This window comes from Manis pentadactyla, chromosome 7 (genome assembly GCF_030020395.1).
Source record: "Manis pentadactyla isolate mManPen7 chromosome 7, mManPen7.hap1, whole genome shotgun sequence".
In the NCBI taxonomy this organism is placed as follows: domain Eukaryota; kingdom Metazoa; phylum Chordata; class Mammalia; order Pholidota; family Manidae; genus Manis; species Manis pentadactyla.
The window spans coordinates 105,875,947-105,898,580 of record NC_080025.1 but is presented as its reverse complement, the minus strand read 5'-3'; the positions used below and the strand labels follow the sequence as shown (position 1 = coordinate 105,898,580).

Sequence of the window (22,634 nt, the reverse complement as noted above, 5' to 3'; positions counted from 1 at the left end):
TCTTCATTTTCACATCTCAGTGGGACACCCATCACATAACATTTATTTGTGAGGTCTAAAGCACAATGTGGGGGATTGTGAACTAGCATGTCAAAACCACATACTGCATATGTACGTCTTAAAGAATGAAAAGGGATTCCTTTTTTCTCGAGATATATAAACTGTCTCAACAGTGTAAGTCCAAAGTGAATACCACAACTTAATTAAAGATGAAGAGCATAACAAGCAGTATTAAAATGTCTTTTTTGATTCATTCTTCTCCAAGACATGTCTTTATCAAATGTCCTGTCTCATTAATGACTTCAATAGACATAAAAAATATACACACCTTCTAATCTCACCGAATTTGGAAGTGAGTTGAAAGAATTTTCCCCTGCATGTTTTGAGAGGTATGACAGAGAGAACATAGAGGCAGGACAGAAATGGGCTTTGAAACAATGCTAAGTCCATTCATCTGCCTGCAGGGATGAACATACTTACAAATGCCCAGCAAAAAGAGGCTGTTTTAAAAGATATCTGGAGTTGGAAATACCACAGTCTCTCTTGAGACTCAGTTCCTACGTTTGAGAACCTTTATTTCTAGGAAATTCTTCCTTTGGCTCTAACCACACTTCAAGGTTGGCTTCAGGAGCATATGAGTTGTGCGGTCGCATAGAGCGCCATGCTCAGAAGTACTCGTGCTCAGGAGGGTCCCACACTCAGAAGGGCCCCAGACACGGTTTAATGCTTTGTTGTCACCATCCTGAAATTCTTAGTAATTTTGTTTTTGAATCTGTGTTTTGTAAGCAAAGTCTGATGGGACAATGAAGTATGTATGAGAAGGGAAGACATGCACAATATGTGTGCATCCTCCCTCCTTCTGCCCCATTCACACAGCCCATGAGCTCAGGATTCCTATGGCCCCATGATGAGTGGGAGTTCAAGGAGACTCACAGCCAGTACGAGGAAGGTGTGTTACGTCTGAACGGATGAAGCGGAGACACTGACAGCCCTGAGAGACTTTTCATTTGAACCAGAACTTGTTTTGAATGAAGAAAGAAGGTAATAGATTCAAAAAAACAAATGACTAAGGAAGCCTGTTTGACTCCTGTTACATCCCTATATTATCCACCACCTACACTGAAAATGGTAACACAGAAGGAAAAAGAAATAGAGTGACAGCAGTCCTTTTCTCTTTTGTCTTTCCTTACTCAGCAGTAAACTAAAGGTGGAGAGTGTCAGCAGATGTGTGCATGTTAAGTAAAATAAAGACAGTGAATGTGTGCAGCAATTGCATGGTTCTAGCAGAACAAAACACACATGCGCATACGAGCTACCAAGTACAAACTGCATAGGTTTGGTAGTTCTGCATACAAGTGCAATGCTCTTATGTTTGTATTAAAACTGGCATTGCACATTATAAAGACTAATGGTAAAATTCATGCTAACAATTTAAATTTAAAATTTTTTTATTTACAAAAACATAAAACATCAAATAAAAACACTCTGACCAGAGAGACTGAAGAAAGTAAAAGTCTTTGTTTTTAGTACCTATTTTAATAGCACATTAACACTTTTCCCTAACACTTTTTTAAACATGAGATCTGCATTTCCATTTTGCACTGGGCCCCATAAATTATGCAGCTAGCCCTGCTCTGCTTCCTCATGCCCCAGATCATAGCCACTCCATCAGTTCTGCCAAGTCACCTCTTGTTAGCTTCCACCCTTTTCTCTGTTCATTCACCCAACAAATATTGACTGTGCGATGGTCAGGCATTGTGCCAAGTACTGAGACTGTAAACCTGAGTAAGATGTAATTCCTGCCCTCCAGTAGTTAAGGAGACCAATAACCATGGAAAGGTAAGAATACCTATCTTACATGACTTTAGTGAGGACTATAAACAAGATACATAAAATGTACAAACCATTTATAATAATGATTAGCCCTCTACTCCATTATCTCATTTAATTCTCCTTACAACATACTGGGTAGGTCCTATTATTGTTTCCATATTTTAGCTATAGAAGCAGAGACTTAGAATTCTGAGTTCAGAAACTTAACCAGATGGACTTTGTCATTAAGGGGTGGACCAGGAACTTAGACCATCCAAGTCTTTTTGGCTACTAAACCTGAGTTCATAAGTGACAGTTATCAATCTTATTCATATAATCCTCAACACTGTATTCTTTAGTTTCCATTATTACAACGTCTATATTTCTAGCTTCTCAAAGGTCAATTTTAGCTGCAATTTTACTTTATCAATCTAAAAAAATGGTATACTCTAAATTTTTTCCTATTCATTTATTAGTAATTTATTTAGGATGTAAAATATAGCTTGATTATTTTTTAATATGACAATCCTTTGACCCAACTATAGAAAATTAGATCAAACTGACAAGGCTTGTGATTTTCAAAATCTTGTTCAGGACTTCGCTCGCTAAAATAGTGTACTAGTGAGAAACATGCTTCGGAAGGAGACAGACTTGGATCCAAATCCTGGTTCTACCGCCCACTATTTTCAGAAAGGCATGCAGCTCTCAGAGCCTAAACTTTCCCATGTGTAAAATAGGGATAAAAACAGTACCTTAACTACTTTACAAGACCACGCTTTGATTAAATGAGATAATACTTGTGAAACACTTAAAATAGCACCTAGTACCTAGTAGGCACTCAAAAATGTTAGTTTTAATACTATTATATTTAGTACTGTGTTCTCATATCTATTTTTTAAAATGGATTTGAAATGACTTTTTTCTTGAAATGGTTTCTTCCAATACAAAAAATAAGCTCAAGGGTTTCAAATTTCCAAGAAGTATATTATTTCTCTATAAATAAAAGCATGTAAAAAGTTCCCCCCAAAATGATACCTGGTGGTCATAAATAACTCTACAATTCAAAAGATCTTAGTGTTTTTGTTTAAGTAATCCTTCACCAAAAACTCCAAATACAAACCCTCGTTTTTCTCCTTTTTGTTCTGAACTTCCCATTCAGAGGACCAAGCATAGAAGAGTTTATAAACTCCATATAAAAAAGTATATAACTGTAATAAAATATTTCTGTCATTTAGCAAGGCTATCTCAGTTCTCTGTAACCACTGAAGTGACACTTAAATTTAAGAACGTTGAACAAATTAAAATGTGAGCTGTTTTCTCTGGCGGAAAAGGAAAGGATTAGCTAATCTAAAGGTTTACTGCCATCATTCAGGCAGTCAAATGACTGTTCCCCTGGCCTCTAAGTGATTGAAGAGCATATAAAAAACAGACTGGATACCACATAAAAATGGGCTATACACCTATTTTTAAAATAGCCTTAGAAAAAGGGCCTTTATTTGATATTTTTATATGACTTAAAGGAAAAGAAAACAGGATTTGGGTTAAAAACAAAAACAAGCTTTCATTTGATACCTTAGATAATATAATAGCCAAGTGACATCTTCCTAAAACCACAATCGTCCCAGTAACCAGGGCTGTTCCCACTGCAGGCTTGTGGGTCCTTACCAACTCCTGAGTATCCCGCTGCAGTGGCAAAAATGCCGCTTCCAGAATAGCGATCTGGTCAGCACTAAGCTTCTGCCACAGCCCGATCAGCAGGATCACCAAATGGGTGGCACTTGTCAGCCTGGTGAATGACTGGAACAGATTGTCCTGGTTTTCCTCCACTGCATCTGCTAGAGCGATTACCTGCAAAAATTACAAACGTCAGTTAGGCATAATTTCACAATGCTTGAGCCCTCAACAAATTACATTTGGCACACTCTTGTTTTTCTTTAAAACAACTTGATGAACTTTGTCTTCCACAAACACAAGCTATGTTGAGTAATAAAAGAGTTATCATTCATCTGTTCACTTCCTTCTTTAAAAAAAGAGTCCAAAGTAATTTCAAATCCATATGGCCAGAAGATGAAAATACCCACGAAATCAGCTTAATGGGGACCATTGTTCAGTGTCTGCTTCACCATCGACTGACCTCCTACAATATATGATAATATAAGTAACCTCTAATACAGTTATAACAGTCTTTAGTAATAGCTACAGATTGATCAATTTTAAAAATTCTTATCAAAATAACTGCATTTGCCTTGTGTTTTAAAATAACTTCAGTACATCCTTTTCTGAAAATAGCTGTCTTCCTTTCCTCTGATTGTTATTCTTGATATGCTCCATGGTATTGGGATATCCAATACGTCTTTATTCTGTCCAAAAAATAGATAACGTTCAAACATTTGATCAGTCAAGTAATGTCATTTTTAACAGAAATGTTCGGCAGCAGCCCACCGGGACCTTAAAGAAAAAAGAATGTTCAGGGTGTGCTAGCTTTACAATGCCAAACCTAGTTAGGACAAAATTGGCAGGAGTGAGTAGGATTGGCCTTTTTTTTTCATCCTCTTGAATAATCCTGTGGAAAAAAGAACTAAAGCAACAATTGGATGGAACATCCAAGACTGCCCACTGGCGTTTTATTTTATTTTAATGTCTCGGTGAATTTTGCGCTCATTAAAAATAATGAACTGACTGGCCCACAGGCTCGAGGCATCTGACAGCCCCCAAAACAGAAATAGCAAAAGCCAGGGCAATGTGAGATCCTTTCTACAAGTGCCTGCCAGCTTGAGGGACTAGAGCTGAGATGAGTTTCAGAAGCCTAGCACAGATGACCATTCAGTAATATTTCATGGCTTAGGGACAACTGGTCCAAAGGTTTGTTAAGAAATCATCATTCAAACAAGTAGAGTCTACAGCTGTGTGGTTTCCTAAGTTCCATGGCAGAACAGGGACTATAGGGGCACAGTCCTCAGAGTGTCTGGGAGACATTGGAAAAGAGGTGTAAGGTACAGAAAGACAAAGCAAATGAAGGTCCTTGCCTGACACTGCTGGGCTACCAGGATTCTTTGCCAGTCGGCTGAGGGCTTGCAGGAGTTATAAAAGGCAATTGTAATTCACATTCAGCTCTCCAGGGAACCCTGGCAGTTTGGATCAAGGTCAGCACTACAATAAAGTACGTTGCTTACTATGTGCCTAGTACCATGCTACTTTTCATTTGCATTCAAAAGAAGTACATGATATCTTATAGCCCATGAGGATCTTATAATATGTTGGACAGGAAGCATATACACAACCAATTAGTGGAAAGAAACATTACTGTAATAATGTCCTAATTGTGCAGAACAGAAAGTAAGTGTGAAAGAAGTTAGCAATGGGACAAATTATTATAGGCCAGAGTTAATATCCCTGGGGCCTCTTTTACTCAAATGAGGCTTGGAACTCATCCCTTCCCATTACTTCAAGAAGTCCCTTGAAGAGACAGAGAGAGGCCACTTTCCTTAAACCAAAACACCTGGAATCATCTGCTTTCCCCACCCTCACCATGATTACAACTGACTCCTGTTAAAGTCTAAGTTTATATTCTTTTTCTTCCTGTGAATGTTACCAATTAAGCCTCATGGTGGGGACCATCATATTATGACACAGATGCTTATTGTCAGTAAGTCCAAATCATACAAAGATCAAGGTCATAAGCACCTCCTGAGTGCCAGGGACATGCAAAAATTTGCAGGAAGCACTATAGGGAATTCAATGGCAACAGATCTAATCTCTACCTCCAAAGAGTTTATAATGCAGAAAGGAAAATAGGTCGAGGAGGAAAATGTTGACAATGTAGGGAAGACCTTATAGATTATAAAGGAGAACACCATCAACATTATGATAATTATGTTAATAATAAGCCTTCCAATTAATTTAGCATAGACTGCATGCCAAGCATCCTGCTCTGTGCCATACAGATATCAGTGCCTTCAGTCCTCCCACGTCCATTGTGGCTTAGCTGGCATAATCTCTGTTTCACAGATGAGGCCTCTGAGGCTCAGCAGTTGTAAGGAATTTGCCAGTCCTGTATCCAGGGAATGCCAACTGTGCCTCTGCTTAGAAGGGCTACATGCTTGGCAATGCCCTGTTGTCTCTGTCTTGAAATTCTTATTAATTTTATTTTTGAATTTGTGTCTTATAAGTGAACCCAATGGGATAATGGAGCATGCACAGGAGCAGAGGAGACATGCTCATTAACTCATAGAGTTAAATGCTCTTATATTTGCATTTAAAACTGGCATTGCACAATATAAAGATTAATGGTAGAATTCATGCTAACAATTTAAATTTTTTATTTTTCTTTACTTGGAATGTCATTAAGTAGAAAATAAAAACACCCTCAGAAAGCGTGAAAGAGAGACCACTGAAGAAAGGAAAATACTCCAAACTCACTACTTCTTAATTATTGTACTACAATCAAGGCCCTGTAGGTTATGTATGCCTACTGTATCTGTACATTGGAAACACTCTGCAATGCTGGACTACTGGCCATTTCTTCCCGACTCAGCATTTAGTGACCTCACATTAGTAGCTTGAAGTCAACTGTGGTAGAAGTACTGACAACATGGAAATATACAAATACACAAAGCCATGCATCCCACTCACCCCCATCCTCCCCAGACAGCCAGTTGTTAAATATTTACCAGCACTCCACTGAGAAGAAGTAGCTGATATTCATCCTCAAGAATAGATATTGGGTAAGGGTAAGGGGACTTTAAAAGTGAAGGAAATAACTTGAGCAAATGCATTAAAGCAAAAAAGCAGAAGCTGTTTGTTCAGAAAGGAGCAAATATTCCAGTTTGGAAATAGCACTTGATGAGACAAAAAGGATAATTTGGGGCAACTGCTACAGAGGAACCAGAATGTCAAGGTGGAATGCCTGTGCTGAATGCCATAGGCACTGGGGAGCCATGGAATAGTCTGAATGTGAGTGCTACCTGACAGAGGCTGCACCCTAAACAGCTATCAATCAGATCACAGTAACATTTGGGGCATTTGCTGGAGCTTAAGTGATGCTTTTATGCACGTTCCTCACTATCAAGGGAAAATTCTTACTAAGTGTAATAGCATGTCAGTTCATGGACCCACCCAACTTGCTAAACACAGCTGTGGTGGAAGAATGACTTCTCAGTGAGAGAGCAGCCCAAGCCACAGGATCTTTCCTGAGCAAGGCCCAAAATACATCAATCTGGGAGAAGCACCATTTCTCTACGTTTCAGTCTCTCTGAATATACTTCTATGCCATTGTGAAAAGATTCTGCTATCCCCAAATGGCCACAGAAGTTGGAAAGAAATGGGATAAACAATTCCTTATGTAAATTACCCCCAAGGAAAATCTTCCTGACCTACTGGCCAGCATGAAATACTAAACAGATCTCCATGTTCTCAATTTAGTTTTACATGTAACAGCCAAGTTTACTTTGTTCTCCAAGAGAGCCAAATGAATTTAGCAGAATTAACATAGTGAAAAAAGGGCTGGAAAAACTAGATGCATCAAGATGTAGATCTGTCTGACCGAGGCCTAGAGGATCTCATAGCTCACCTGGAACTGAAAAATGAGGCCAACCAGCTGCTAGGGCTTAAATTTGAGGGAGAGTGATTTTTTCAGGGCTCATCACTGGCTGTGCAAAATGTGTGTTCCCTGGTGTTCAACAGAACTACAGAAAGGAACGGATTGAGGAAACAATAAATGCTAACAACTTCAAGTACAATGTGTTGATGGCCTTTGTTTTTTTTTTTTTTAATTGAAGGTTTCCAAATAAAATGGAGACCCCAAAGGACATCTCTGTCCAACTGCCATATCAGCTGATGCCAAAGTAATGAGGCAGAGGCCAAGGGAGCTGCTTGCAAGAAAATGCTCAGCTCATAAAGTGAGTGTGAAATTAATCCCAAATACTTCCAGCTGCCAAGATAGTCTCTAAAATTGGTTACAGGAAAGCAGCAGCTACAGCAGGGTAGACATGAATCATACTGTGTGAACACAGATGCATCCAATCTCTTCACCTAAACTCACCATCAAATCTGCCTCCAAATCTCAGGTGTGGCACACAGAACCCCACTCCATTGCTGTTTATCCACCATTTACTGAGCCCCAACTGTGGGCCAGGAACTGTGCTAGTGCTGTTATACCCACATTACCTTTTGGTCCTCATGACTATCCTCTGAGACAGCAGTTGTTGATCCCCTCGTGCCCACTTCCAGATGAGGGAACAGAAGCTTAAGAGCTCTGATGAGCTCAGGTGCTCAGATAGCACACTGCCTAGGATCATGAACTAGGGCAAAGAAGGGCCAGGATTCCAAGCCTGTCTCCTAATTCCCCATCACATGCCCTTTCTTCTGCACTGGGACACAAATATATACAGTTGGCCCCATAAAAAAAAAAAAACAGTGGGTTTTTATCTTGATAATCAAACAAAGACACTAAGGAAAAAACCCTACTAATATATTCCATCCATAACAGGCAAATTACTCTAATTAAGATTTGCCATTGTTGGGCCTTCAAACATGAAGTCAACTTGAATTGAAACTTCCAGGCTGGTTTCTGCCCAAAGTTACAGTATAAAGGAAATTAGCTCATAATTTGTAAAAGTTGAGAAGTTAATTTAAACTTATGAAGACTTTAGAAAACAGCTATTTTCTAGGCCTGTTCTGTGCATGGAGCTCCTTTTTAAAAGAGATGATTCATTTGCTTTCTATAAATCTCAGATTACAACATTGTCAGTGGTCTGAGCAAATTGATGCTGCATAATAATAATTGTCAACATTTACTAAGGGCTTTCTAGATGCCAGGCACTGTGCTAACCTCCTTACAGGGTTTACCTAATCTCATTCTCAGAGCAATTCTACGAGGTATTGCCCCCACTTAAAAAATAAGGAAACAGAATTACAAAAAGGGTCAAGCAGTTAGGAAGCAGCAGAGCCAGAATTCATACCCAAGCAATCTGACCCCAAGAAATGTGACCGAGCGACACTGCCCACATCCGTTTTCTGTCTGTACATCCCTTTCATCATAGGCAATATTTGCAACAAATTGTATCAGGAACTTCCCAATGGGAGAGTTGAGCTTTGCTGACCTTCCAATACTCCATGCAAATTAATGAAGTTTATTTTAAAAAGGGCTAGCGTGGATGAATGAGTTAAGCAAATGGAGTTCCAATGATGTGGATGAGTTTATGCATCCCCTATGGCAGAATGCAATAGGCTGTGCTGTAACAAGCAATGGCCTGGAGATGGAGCTTCTAATCCTGGCTTCTCTAACAAGCAGCTTTATGTCAGTATTCAATTTAGCCCTTTTCTGGGCTCTAGTTTCATCACCTTTAAAATGTAGGGATGGGAAATAGGATCTGTACCATTCAACTAACCATAAGTATCAGACTGAAAAACCTTAAATTACTTTGGGATGATTTGTTGTTTTGAACTATCTATGCCACTTCTTCACCTCCATTTACACATACTGGGTTTCTCGTTCAATGATTGTTGATTTGGTGTGGTTTTTAACCTATAAAATAACAGTAAGAATATGTTTTTGGTTAATTCTTAGGATTATGAGAATTAAAGAGAGAAGTAAAAATATGGACAATACCAAGTGCTGGCAAGGATGTGGAAAAATCAGAACCCTCATATATTGTCAGTGGTAATGTGATATGATACAGACACTTTGGAAAACAGTTTGGCAGTTCCTCAAAAAGTTAAACACTGAGTTACCATATGACCAGCAATTCCACCTCTAGGTTTATGCCAAGAGAAACCAAAATACATGTCCTCTCAAAAGCTCGCTTGCAAATGTTTATAGCAGAATGATTTATAATGACCCAGAAGTAGAAACAACCAAATGTCCAACAACTGAGTAATGGAATAACTAAACGTGGCCTATCCACATAATGGAATAGTATTTGGCCATAAAAAGAAATAGAGTACTTACACATGCTACTATGGATGAACCTTACAAACATTACGCTAAGTTAAGAAGCCAGTCACAAAGGACCATATGTTGTATTATTCCATTTATATGAAATGTTCACAATAGGCAAAACTATAAACACAGTAAGTAGATTAGTTCTTAGGGTTGCAGGTGGGTGGTGGACAGAAGGGAATGGAAAGTGACTGCTACTACACATGGGGTTTCTTTAAGGGGGGATGAAAATGTTCTAAAATTAGATTGTGGTGATGGTTGCACAATCCTATGAATATGCAAAAAAATCATTAAGTTGTACATTTTAAATGGGTGAATTGTATGTATGTAAATAATATCTCAGTAAAGTTGTTAAAAATAATAAGAAAAGGAAAAAGTATCGTGAAAGTATAATTCATTTAAGGTAGATAAATTAACACAAATAAAGGCACCTTTAAGCAACCATCTCGATATATTAATGGCTACGCCATATTGCAATTGGGGATTAACAACATTCTGGAGGATGGAATAATGAGGTGACTTTGAGTCAATTAGATCTAAGTATGAATACTGGTAATACTACTTACTAGCTGTACAACCTTTGGCTACTTTTTCTCTCTCAGACTTAGTTTTCTCACCTATAAATGATACTCAATAAAAGCTAGTTAACAACCCTTCTATTCATTTCTAATGTGTCCGCTCCTGGTTAGTACTTCCAATACTCCCTATAGTTGAGGGCTCCTTTCAATTTCATAACACCTGGTAAATTTTACTTTTTCTGCTAGCTTAACAATGACATTGAAAAAGGAAGATATTTCTCCTGAGACTTAAGGCACACTACCAACTATCACCTCCTAAGTGATGCAGACCAGCCGGTCACACTGCAATGTTCCCTGGCCATCACCATGTGGTCACTCAATGGGACAGTGGTCATTTTGTGGCCAAGTTTAGCCAAATTTCAAAGTGAAATGTCATGAGATCTCGCACCAAACATATTTCTAAAAGCTACGTAGTTACATGTATTGGATTCCCTTTCTTACTCCTGTTTAGCAATTATATTAAAACACACACACACACACACCATGTCTGCCTGGTATGACATGTTCTCTAGAAATCCTCTGAGGCTTATTCATCAGGGTATAAGACATTGTTTGATTTTCTTTTGTACCTTATTGAAAATGCTAGAAAATTTAGTGATTTGAATAAAATGTTTATGAAGTACACTATGAGAAGACAGAGGGAAAACAAAACTCATACCAATCCCAGAAAATTTCAGTGTAATAAGAGCAACTGCTAAGTCCCCAACAAGCCCTCAGTCTTCCAGACTTGGTACACAATGTGTGCTGCACAAATGCCGGCTGAGCTGATGAACCTCAGTCAGCCCACCTAACAATCCAGCACAACTAGCAACCACACTGAACTAATCTTAAATCCTAGACACACTCCATCAAGTATCGCCAGGCTCCCAATTGGAACAGAACCCAAGTAACATCACATGGAAACAACAGATCTACCTCAATATATCTGTCATCTGCTTTTTTAAAATTCTCTCTGGTTCACCTTTGGCCACAGCTGCCTAACACCAAGCCACAAACAGCTCTAATGACTACAGAAATTAATTTATTCTCTACATGGCTGATCTTTGGTTAGAAAGACACACTTGCAGCCTAGGGGAGATCTGAAAGCAGACAACAAACAGGGCATACTTCTCACTCAAGGATGTTGTGATGGCACTTGCTGCAGACTTCACTGTGGCAAAGGCATAAGGAAGAAAATGTTGGCCAGGTGTAAACTTTTACTTTGGCTGAAAATAGCCAATCTGTATCCAAAAGAATTGTTCTTTCTCCAAAAACAATGATATAAGGCTCAAAATGAAAAGAGAAAGGGCACAGAGATGATTTAAATGTCACAAAAGCATGTAAGAAGTGTTTCATTATCTATGTGCTGAACCTTCAACTAGATAGAAGAGAACCCTGGGATTTTAACTCAAAGGCAGAGCAACAATATAATTCTTAGCTACTTCTGCCACTCAGTTATTTTGTATAAACAGGACAGGGTACTGAATTACACTCTATTGCACCTCACATGGAGTAAAAACCTACGATTTCCCCTACAATGTATATTTAGCTGAAATTCCTAAACCAAATTCAGGATTAGAATACAGTTTTAACCAGGTCACCATTTTGGGTAGCTATTAAAACAACAGGAAAAGTGTACCTATTCAGTAAAAACTTCAGCTGTCTTTATAAAAAGAGACCTGCTAATTGGCTAAATCACCTCATGCTCGGGAACACCAAGGAATGGCCATTATGACTCTCAGAAGTCGTGATGGTTTATTTGGTATAGGATTATAGTTTTCTTGACATCAATCTACACTTGCCAAATGCCTTTCAAATTCATATAAAACTGGTTTTAGAGAAACAAATTATTCCTGGGAAATTTCTTTACACTATATACTATAGAAATCTTTTTTTTCTTTTTTTAGAGCTCTGCCCAGAAGAATATGAAAGGTAGGCAGTGCTGGAATATAGACTTTGGCTGGGACTTAAAAAATATATACCATTGATACATAAGAATATTAAATGAGAAAGACAATAAATCATTTATAAGTGACATAGAGACAAATTTTGCTATTTCTACAAAGTTTATTCACCAAATAGGCATGTAACTTAATCAGCTGAAAGGCAATGAACACCAACACTTGGCTAATAATGATGCTAAAAATACAACTGATCTCAATCAAACCTGATTATATTTTTACCTGTGCCCCCACCCTCTGGCTGACCAAATTTTTACCTCTTTCCATAAAATTGTCTACTTATAGTCAAGTGAAACCCCAATTTAAAGAATAATAATTAATGGTACCAAGTTGTAAAAAGAAGAATGAAGGCTCTCCCAACCATGGTTACTCACTGAGCAGATCACTGTTAAAGCTGGAAGCTGTGGTTGGCAATGTCCTAGCTCATTTTACAAACCCTGAAGAATGCCACAGTTATCACTGTCCAAAAACAACATTCACAAGGCCTGATCCAAATAGTTTCTAAGTTTAGAATATTTCAGGCCGCATTCCTACATGTAGACATGTTGGTAATTATGCAGCCACCCACACAGCCTTGAGTGCCATCTCCAATGAAGAGAAATGATGGAGAGAGTGGGCCGTTGGCTTGGTGTTCTAAGAGCATTCCTTAGCTAAGGCAGTGAATGCTAAGACACATTACTACATGTGATCAACTAAGACATGCTGGTATCTACCTAAAAAGGCAAAAAGGGAAACTGGAGATGCCAGCCGTGCTGATCACCTATCGATTATTTCCTTCATTCCAGAGTTTAAGAAATGAATGTGACATTTTTCACAATAAAATGAAACTGTTGAGTCTTTTCATTCTATGAATCTCCTTTTAGAACATCTAGTTTTTCAGAGTCTATTTCTCTCGAACTCCTGTGCTTATTTATTTTTGCTTTTTTAGATAAATACATAGTTATATCGCTACTATCTGGTAGTACTTTAGCAAGACATGTACAGGCCAATATGGCTTGGACCACATGGCAATAACACAAAAAGCAAGAAGTGAAGCTGCCTGGTGTCATGTGTAGTGAAACAAGGGTAAATTGAGGGTATTTCTACAGTCATAGGCTGTTGGGACATTATAATTGGAAGTGGCCTTACTGAAGACATATTCTGCCTGGCTCCCACTGTGTTGTAAACTCCTCCAGGACAGAGACTGTTTTATTGTTTGCTGTACCCCTCCTACAGTCTCTGGCTCATGGCAGGCATTCAATGCCTATTTGTCATATTGAAGTAAATTAAAAAGCCTAGTAACTCAGTAGCACAAGAGTGTCCATTAAGATGACAACTTACAGGAACACTATTTGAGCAATAGAAGCCCACTCCTACATTTCAGGGGAACAAGACCAAGGTCTACCATTTTTGAAAAGTTTTTATAGGCTATATTATTTATTAGGTCTACCATAGGTTAGTAAATAACTAGGCTCTAAATTCGTACCTCCCATTTGTGTTACATTATAATGAATTATTGTTTGTTTAATTCTTCACTGCTAAGTTTATGTGGTAAGCATCTGCAATTTAATTTCAAAATGCATCACCATACAAAAGGTCATATGATGTGAGTATATGAGTCAGCTTAAGCTACACCCTAGAGCAGAACTTCTCTACCTCCTCATTAATGATTTTGGGGGCCAGATAATTCTTTGTTGTGGGGGACTGCCCTGAGCACTGTTGAAACTTTAGCAGCATCTCTGGATTCTACACACTAGATGTCAATAGCAGCCTCCCTCTAATTGTGACAATTAAAAATGTCTCCAGGGAGAGGGGCGGAAGATGGCGGCGTGAGTAGAGCAGCGGAAATCTCCTCCCAAAACAACATATATCTATGAAAATATAACAAAGACAACCCTTCCTAGAATAAAGATCAGAGGACACAGGACAATATCCAGACCACATCCACACCTGAGAGAACCCAGCGCCTCGCGAAGGGGGTAAGATACAAGCCCCGGTCCCGCGGGAGCCGAGCGCCCTTCCCCCCAGCTCCCGGCGGGAGAAGAGCAGGCAGAGCGGGAGGGAGACGGAGCCCAGGGCTGCCGAACACCCAGCCCCAGCCATTCGGGCCAGAGTGCAGGGCCCTCGATACTGGGAAAACAGGGCAGCAAGAACAGTGAGCAGGCACTGGAGGCTGGGCGACTGAGGGCATAAGAAAAGCACGCGACCATTTTTTTTTTTTTTTGCTTTTTTGCTGTTTTGTTTTGGCGAGCGCTTTTTGGAAGTCTTAAAGGGACAGGGACCCCAATACTAGGGAAACAGGGCAGAAAGACCGGTGAGCAGAGGCCTGAGGCTGGCACCGGAGAATAAAGAAAAAAGAAACGACCACCTTTTTTTTTTTAATTAAAAATTTTTTTTTTTTTTTAATTAAACAAATTTTTTTTCTTGTTTTTTTTTTGTGGTCGTTGTTTTGTTTTGGCGGGTGCTTTTTGGAAGTCTTAAAGGGGCAGGGTGAGACACTTAATCCAGAGGTAGGGAACCCGGGATCTCTGGGCACCCTAACCCCTGGGCTACAGGGAGCAGGGAGGCCCCTTACGGAGATAAATAGCCTCCCAGCAGCTCCTGCTCCAACGCGACTCCACCATTTTGGAGTAGCTGCCCGAGCCAGGCCACGCCCACAGCAACAGCGGAGATTAACTCCATAGCAGCCGGGCAGGAAGCAGAAACCCTGTCTGCGCGCAGCCGCGCATCACAAGCCACTAGAGGCCGCTGTTCTCCCAGGAGAGGAGGGCCACAAACCAACAAGAAAGGAAGTCCTTCCAGCCGTCACTCGTCCCAGTTCTGCAGACTATTCCTATCACCATGAAAAGGCAAAGCTACAGGCAGACAAAGATCACAGAGACAACTCCAGAGAAGGAGACAGACCTAACCAGTCTTCCTGACAAAGAATTCAAAATAAGAATCATAAACATGCTGACAGAGATGCAGAGAAATACGCAAGAAAAATGGGATGAAGTCCGGAAAGAGATCACAGATGCCAGAAAGGAGATCGCAGAAATGAAACAAACTCTGGAAGGGTTTATAAGCAGAATGGATAGAATGCAAGAGGCCATTGATGGAATTGAAATCAGAGAACAGGAACGCATAGAAGCTGACCTAGAGAGAGACAAAAGGATCTCCAGGAATGAAACAATATTAAGAGAACTGTGTGACCAATCTAAAAGGAACAATATCCGTATTATAGGGGTCCCAGAAGAATAAGAGAGGGGAAAAGAGATGGAAAGTATCTTAGAAGAAATAATTGCTGAAAACTTCCCCACACTGGGGGAGGAAGTAATCAAACAGACCACGGAAATACACAGAACCCCCAACAGAAAGGATCCAAGAAGGGCAACACCAAGACACATAATAATTAAAATGGCAAAGATCAAGGACAAGGAAAGAGTGTTAAAGGCAGCTAGAGAGAAAAAGGTCACCTATAAAGGGAAACCCATCAGGCTAACGTCAGATTTCTCAACAGAAACCCTACAGGCCAGAAGAGAATGGCATGATATATTTAATACAATGAAACAGAAGGGCCTTGAACCAAGGATACTGTATCCAGCACGACTATCATTCAAATATGACGGTGGGATTAAACAATTCCCAGACAAACAAAAGCTGAGGGAATTTGCTTTCCACAAACCACCTCTACAGAACACCTTACAGGGACTGCTCTAGATGGGAGCACTCCTAGAAGGAGCACAGCACAAAACACTCAACATATGAAGAATCGAGGAGGAGGAACAAGAAGGGAGAGAAGAAAAGAATCTCCAGACAGTGTATATAACAGCTCAATAAGCGAGCTAAGTTAGGCAGTAAGATACTAAAGAGGCTAACCTTGAACCTTTGGTAACCACGAATTTAAAGCCTGCAATGGCAATAAGTACATATCTTTCAATAGTCACCCTAAATGTTAATGGGTTGAATGCACCAATCAAAAGACACAGAGTAACAGAATGGATAAAAAAGCAAGACCCATCTATATGCTGCTTACAAGAAACTCACCTCAAACCCAAAGACATGTACAGACTAAAAGTCAAGGGATGGAAAAACATATTTCAAGCAAACAACAGTGAGAAGAAAGCAGGGGTTGCAGTACTAATATCAGACAAAATAGACTTCAAAACAAAGAAAGTAACAAGAGATAAAGAAGGACACTACATAATGATAAAGGGCTCAGTCAAACAAGAGGATATAACCATTCTAAATATATATGCACCCAACACAGGAGGACCAGCATATGTGAAACAAATACTAACAGAACTAAAGGGGGATATAGACTGCAATGCATTCATTCTAGGAGACTTCAACACAACACTCACCCCAAAGGATAGATCCACTGGGCAGAAAATAAGTAAGGACACGGAAGCACTGAACAACACAGTAGAGCAGATGGACCTAATAGACATCTATAGAACTCTACATCCAAAAGCAGCGGGATATACATTCTTCTCAAGTGCACATGGAACATTCTCCAGAATAGACCACATACTAGGCCACAAAAAGAGCCTCAGAAAATTCCAAAAAATTGAAATCCTACCAACCAACTTTTCAGACCACAAAGGCATAAAACTAGAAATAAACTGTACAAAGAAAGCAAAGAGGCACACAAACACATGGAGGCTTAACAACACGCTCCTAAATAATCAATGGATCAATGACCAAATCAAAATGGAGATCCAGCAATATATGGAAACAAATGACAACAACAACACTAAGCCCCAACTTCTGTGGGACACAGCAAAAGCAGTCTTAAGAGGAAAGTATATAGCAATCCAAGCATATTTAAAAAAGGAAGAGCAATCCCAAATGAATGGTCTAACATCACAATTATCGAAATTGGAAAAAGAAGAACAGATGAGGCCTAAGGTCAGCAGAAGGAGGGACATAATAAAGATCAGAGAAGAAATAAATAAAATTGAGAAGAATAAAACAATAGCAAAAATCAATGAAACCAAGAGCTGGTTCTTCGAGAAAATAAACAAAATAGATAAGCCTCTAGCCAGACTTATTAAGAAGAAAAGAGAGTCAACACAAATCAACAGTATCAGAAATGAGAAAGGAAAAATCACGACGGACCCCACGGAAATGCAAAGAATTATTGGAGAATACTATGAAAACCTATATGCTAACAAGCTGGGAAACCTAGGAGAAATGGACAACTTCCTAGAAAAATATAACCTTCCAAGATTGACCCAGGAAGAAACAGAAAATCTAAACAGACCAATTACCAGCAACGAAATTGAAGAGGTAATCAAAAAACTACCAAAGAACAAAACCCCCGGGCCAGATGGATTTACCTCAGAATTTTATCAGACATACAGGGAAGACATAATACCCATTCTCCTTAAAGTTTTCCAAAAAATAGAGGAGGAGGGGATACTCCCAAACTCATTCTATGAAGCTAACATCACCCTAATACCAAAACCAGGCAAAGACCCCACCAAAAAAGAAAACTACAGACCAATATCCCTGATGAACGTAGATGCAAAAATACTCAACAAAATATTAGCAAACCAAATTCAAAAATACATCAAAAGGATCATACACCATGACCAAGTGGGATTCATCCCAGGGATGCAAGGATGGTACAACATTCGAAAGTCCATCAACATCATCCACCACATCAACAAAAAGAAAGACAAAAACCACATGATCATCTCCATAGATGCTGAAAAAGCATTTGACAAAGTTCAACATCCATTCATGTTAAAAACTCTCAGCAAAATGGGAATAGAGGGCAAGTACCTCAACATAATAAAGGCCATCTATGATAAACCCACAGCCAACATTATATTGAACAGCGAGAAGCTGAAAGCATTTCCGCTGAGATCGGGAACTAGACAGGGATGCCCACTCTCTCCACTGTTATTTAACATAGTACTGGAGGTCCTAGCTACGGCAATCAGACAAAATAAAGAAATACAAGGAATCCAGATTGGTAAAGAAGAAGTTAAACTGTCACTATTTGCAGATGACATGATACTGTACATAAAAAACCCTAAAGACTCCACCCCAAAACTACTAGAACTGATATCGGAATACAGCAAAGTTGCAGGATACAAAATCAACACACAGAAATCTGTGGCTTTCCTATATACTAACAATGAACCAACAGAAAGAGAAATCAGGAAAACAACTCCATTCACAATTGCATCAAAAAAAAGTAAATACCTAGGAATAAACCTAACCAAAGAAGTGAAAGACTTATACTCTGAAAACTACAAGTCACTCTTAAGAGAAATTAAAGGGGACACTAACAGATGGAAACTCATCCCATGCTCGTGGCTAGGAAGAATTAATATCGTCAAAATGGCCATCCTGCCCAAAGCAATATACAGATTTGATGCAATCCCTATCAAACTACCAGCAACATTCTTCAATGAACTGGAACAAATAATTCAAAAATTCATATGGAAACACCAAAGACCCCGAATAGCCAAAGCAATCCTGAGAAAGAAGAATAAAGTAGGGGGGATCTCACTCCCCAACTTCAAGCTCTACTATAAAGCCATAGTAATCAAGACAATTTGGTACTGGCACAAGAGCAGAGCCACAGACCAATGGAACAGACTAGAGAATCCAGACATTAACCCAGACATATATGGTCAATTAATATTTGATAAAGGAGCTATGGACATACAATGGCAAAATGACAGTCTCTTCAACAGGTGGTGCTGGCAAAACTGGACAGCTACATGTAGGAGAATGAAACTGGACCATTGTCTAACCCCATATACAAAAGTAAACTCAAAATGGATCAAAGACCTGAATGTAAGCCATGAAACCATTAAACTCTTGGAAGAAAACATAGGCACAAACCTCTTAGACATAAACATGAGTGACCTCTTCTTGAACATATCTCCCCGGGCAAGGAAAACAACAGCAAAAATGAGTAAGTGGGACTATATTAAGCTGAAAAGCTTCTGTACAGCAAAAGACACCATCAATAGAACAAGAAGGATCCCTACAGTATGGGAGAAAATATTTGAAAATGACACATCCGATAAAGGCTTGACGTCCAGAATATATAAGGAGCTCTCACGCCTCAACAAACAAAAAACAAATAACCCAATTAAAAAATGGGCAGAGGAACTGAAGAGACAGTTCTCCAAAAAAGAAATACAGATGGCCAACAGACACATGAAAAGATGCTCCACATCGCTAATTATCAGAGAAATGCAAATTAAAACTAAAATGAGGTATCACCTCACACCAGTAAGGATGGCTGCCATCCAAAAGACAAACAACAACAAATGTTGGCGAGGCTGTGGAGAAAGGGGAACCCTCCTACACTGCTGGTGGGAATGTAAGTTAGTTCAACCATTGTGGAAAGCAGTATGGAGGTACATCAAAATGCTCAAAACAGACTTACCATTTGACCCAGGAATTCCACTCCTAGGAATTTACCCTAAGAACGCAGCAATCAAGTTTGAGAAACACAGATACACCCCTATGTTTAGTGCAGCACTATTTACAATAGCCAAGAATTGGAAGCAACCTAAATGTCCATCAATAGATGAATGGATAAAGAAGATGTGGTACATATACACAATGGAATACTACTCAGCCATAAGAAAAGGGCAAATCCAATCATTTGCAGCAACATGGATGGAGCTGGAGGGTATTATGCTCAGTGAAACAAGCCAAGCGGAGAAAGAGAAATACCGTATGATTTCACTTATCTGTGGAATATAAGAACAAACGAAAAACTGAAGGAACAAAACAGCAGCAGAATCACAGAACTCAAGAATGGACTAACAGGTACCAAAGGGAAAGGGACTGGGGAGGATGGGTGGGTAGGGAGGGATAAGGGGGGGAGAAGTAGGGGGGTATTAAGATTAACATACATGGGGGGGTAGGAGAAAAGGGATGGCTGTACAACACAGAGAAGGCAAGTAGTGATTCTACAACATTTTGCTATGCTGATGGACAGTGACTGTAAAGGGGTTTATAGGGGAGACCTGGTATAGGGGAGAGCCTAGTAAACATAATATTCGTCATGTAAGTGTAGATTAGTGATACCAAAAACAAAACAAAACAAAAAGAAACAAAGAAAGGGCAGTTCCTGTGTGGTAACCTCCAATGAGTTCTACACAAGGGTATAAAGGGCATATAAAAATGTAGGCAAAGGGTCTGTTTGTGTTTATACAGAGGATCAAAGCCTAATTGGGCTACCCCGAAAATGAACTAAGATATGATATGAAAAAGAACTTCCAACATCTGCACTCTCTGGAAGACTCATGCCAGAAGATGATCATCAAAAAACCCCAACAAAGATCTACGCACTGCTACAGCTGTAGATGCACTCATCCCACCAGTTCCTGGACTTGCCATGGGAATGAGGAAGGAGATATCTAAGCTGGCCTGTGCATACAGTAAAACAACAAAATTGGACTGGATCTATACTGTTGGAACTCAACCAAGAATTTGGAGAAGTGCAAATTGTAGCGCTCCAAAGTCTTACAACTACAAACTATTTACTGTTAAAAGAACATATGGCATGTGAACAATCCCCAGGAATGGGTTGTTTTAATTTGTCTGATTTCTCTCAGACTGTTCAAGTTCAGTTGGACAATATCCACCATATCATAGATTTCACAAATCATTCACAAATGCCTAAGGTGCCTAACTGGTTTTCTTGGTTTCACTGGAGATGGCTGGTAATTACAGATATGCTTTGGTTATGTAACTATACTCCTATTATGTTAATGTGTGTGTGCAATTTAAGTAGTAGCTTAAAACCTGTACATGCTGAAGTTACTCTACAAGAAGATATATCAAAGAAATAATCAATCTTCCCATGTTTTCTTCCGCCTGCTACTTCTATAGCTTTTCTTCTTCCTTCCTAATTACAACCCTTAAATAGAATTCGTGCCTCATATCAAATTTACCGAGTATCATAATTCTTCCAAGTGGTAAAGATACCTTAAGACAAATGCTGGGCATAGAAGCCACAGGGCATAAATATGCAAAGAAGTAAAAAGCTAACTTTTTCAAACAATAAGGCTTCTCTCTCAGTCACCAACTTCACATTTCCCTGTATGGCCCCGGAAGATGACTGGTTAGCCAGAGACGGGTAAGATTCCTCAAGGGAGGAACAACCTAAGACAGGCACAGTCGCAGGGGGGCCATCAGGTGAGAAATTGGGGATCAACAGAGGTGAGGCTTAGAACCTCACCCCCCCGTTGTGAGAGAAATGTTCTGCATACGTGGATGTTTTATTGCCCTGGTCTAGCTTGGATTAACACATAGTCTACAGGCACACACCTGATCATCTACATGTGCTCTCTTACAACACTAAACTATGTTTTCTACCTTTATCTTGTATCTACCTACCACTTCAGCATTTTATTAAAAATAATAATAATAAAGAGAGAAAAGTGGTATCCACATATAAATCAAGTATAAAAACCAAATGAGTATTCATATTTGAACTGACTGTTTAGAGTTCATAATGCATGAGCAAAACCGAAAGTTTCTGTGATGACTGCCCTTGTACTGTTCACTATGTAACTTATTCATTATGTAAGAATTTGTTCTACATGTAAAAACTTGTTTGTTATGCCTCAGAAGATTGGAGACTGACAAAAATTAGGCTTGGGGTGGATTAATGATTGTGCATTGAGCATTGACTCCCCTATACAGAATTTTATTGTCGTTAACAACCATTTGATCAATAAATATGAGAGATGCCCTCACAAAAAAAAAAAAAAAAAGGACAGACTTCCAATGGTAAAATAAATTAGTAACCGGGATGTAATGTATAGCATAAGGAATATAGTCAAGATATTGTAACAGCCTGGTAGGGTGATAGCTGGAACCTAGAATTATGTATATAAATGTTCTACCACTGTGTTGTACACTTGAAACTCATGTAATGTAATACTGTGTGTCAACTACCCTTCAATAAAAAATAATTATTTAAAAAAAAAAAAAAATGTCTCCAGACATTGCCAGATGTCTTAGTGGGGACAAAATCACCCTGGTAGAGAATCACTGCTCAAGAGTCTATGTTTGTGCTCAAAATAGCTAATGCTAATCAGAAGCAAAACTCACAAGCTAAAGGTCTACCATTAGCACTTATGCTATTGGTGTCTCCAGCAACCCCTGAGACTTTCTAATTATTGAAATGAATGTCAGAAATAGGTTTTGGCTGGTGAGATCAGATGTTTGATAATCAGCATTGTGGGTGTTCGATTCATAGGCAAAATTAATGATATTGAAGATACATGAATTGGCTGAAAATTTTTACATTAATACTCTTCTTTGCATGAACGAGGTCCAGGAAGACAGTGAAGGCATATGGTCCAAGGCTTGAGCCTAAACAATCCTGTGTCTTGTCTTTGGAGATTTCCAGCTACC

The 22,634-nt window shown here is 39.2% G+C and overlaps 1 protein-coding gene across 4 annotated transcripts in view; it reads right to left on the bottom strand.

Moving 5' to 3' along the window:
• BBS9 (Bardet-Biedl syndrome 9) overlaps positions 1–22,634 on the bottom strand; it is a 426,494-nt gene that overhangs the window by 77,089 nt on the left and 326,771 nt on the right. For all 4 annotated transcript variants that reach the window (XM_036897491.2, XM_036897488.2, XM_036897492.2 and 1 more), the window contains one exon: positions 3,478–3,660. In XM_036897491.2, coding sequence (XP_036753386.2) covers positions 3,478–3,660 — 183 coding nt within the window. The remainder of the gene's footprint in view (positions 1–3,477; positions 3,661–22,634) is intronic.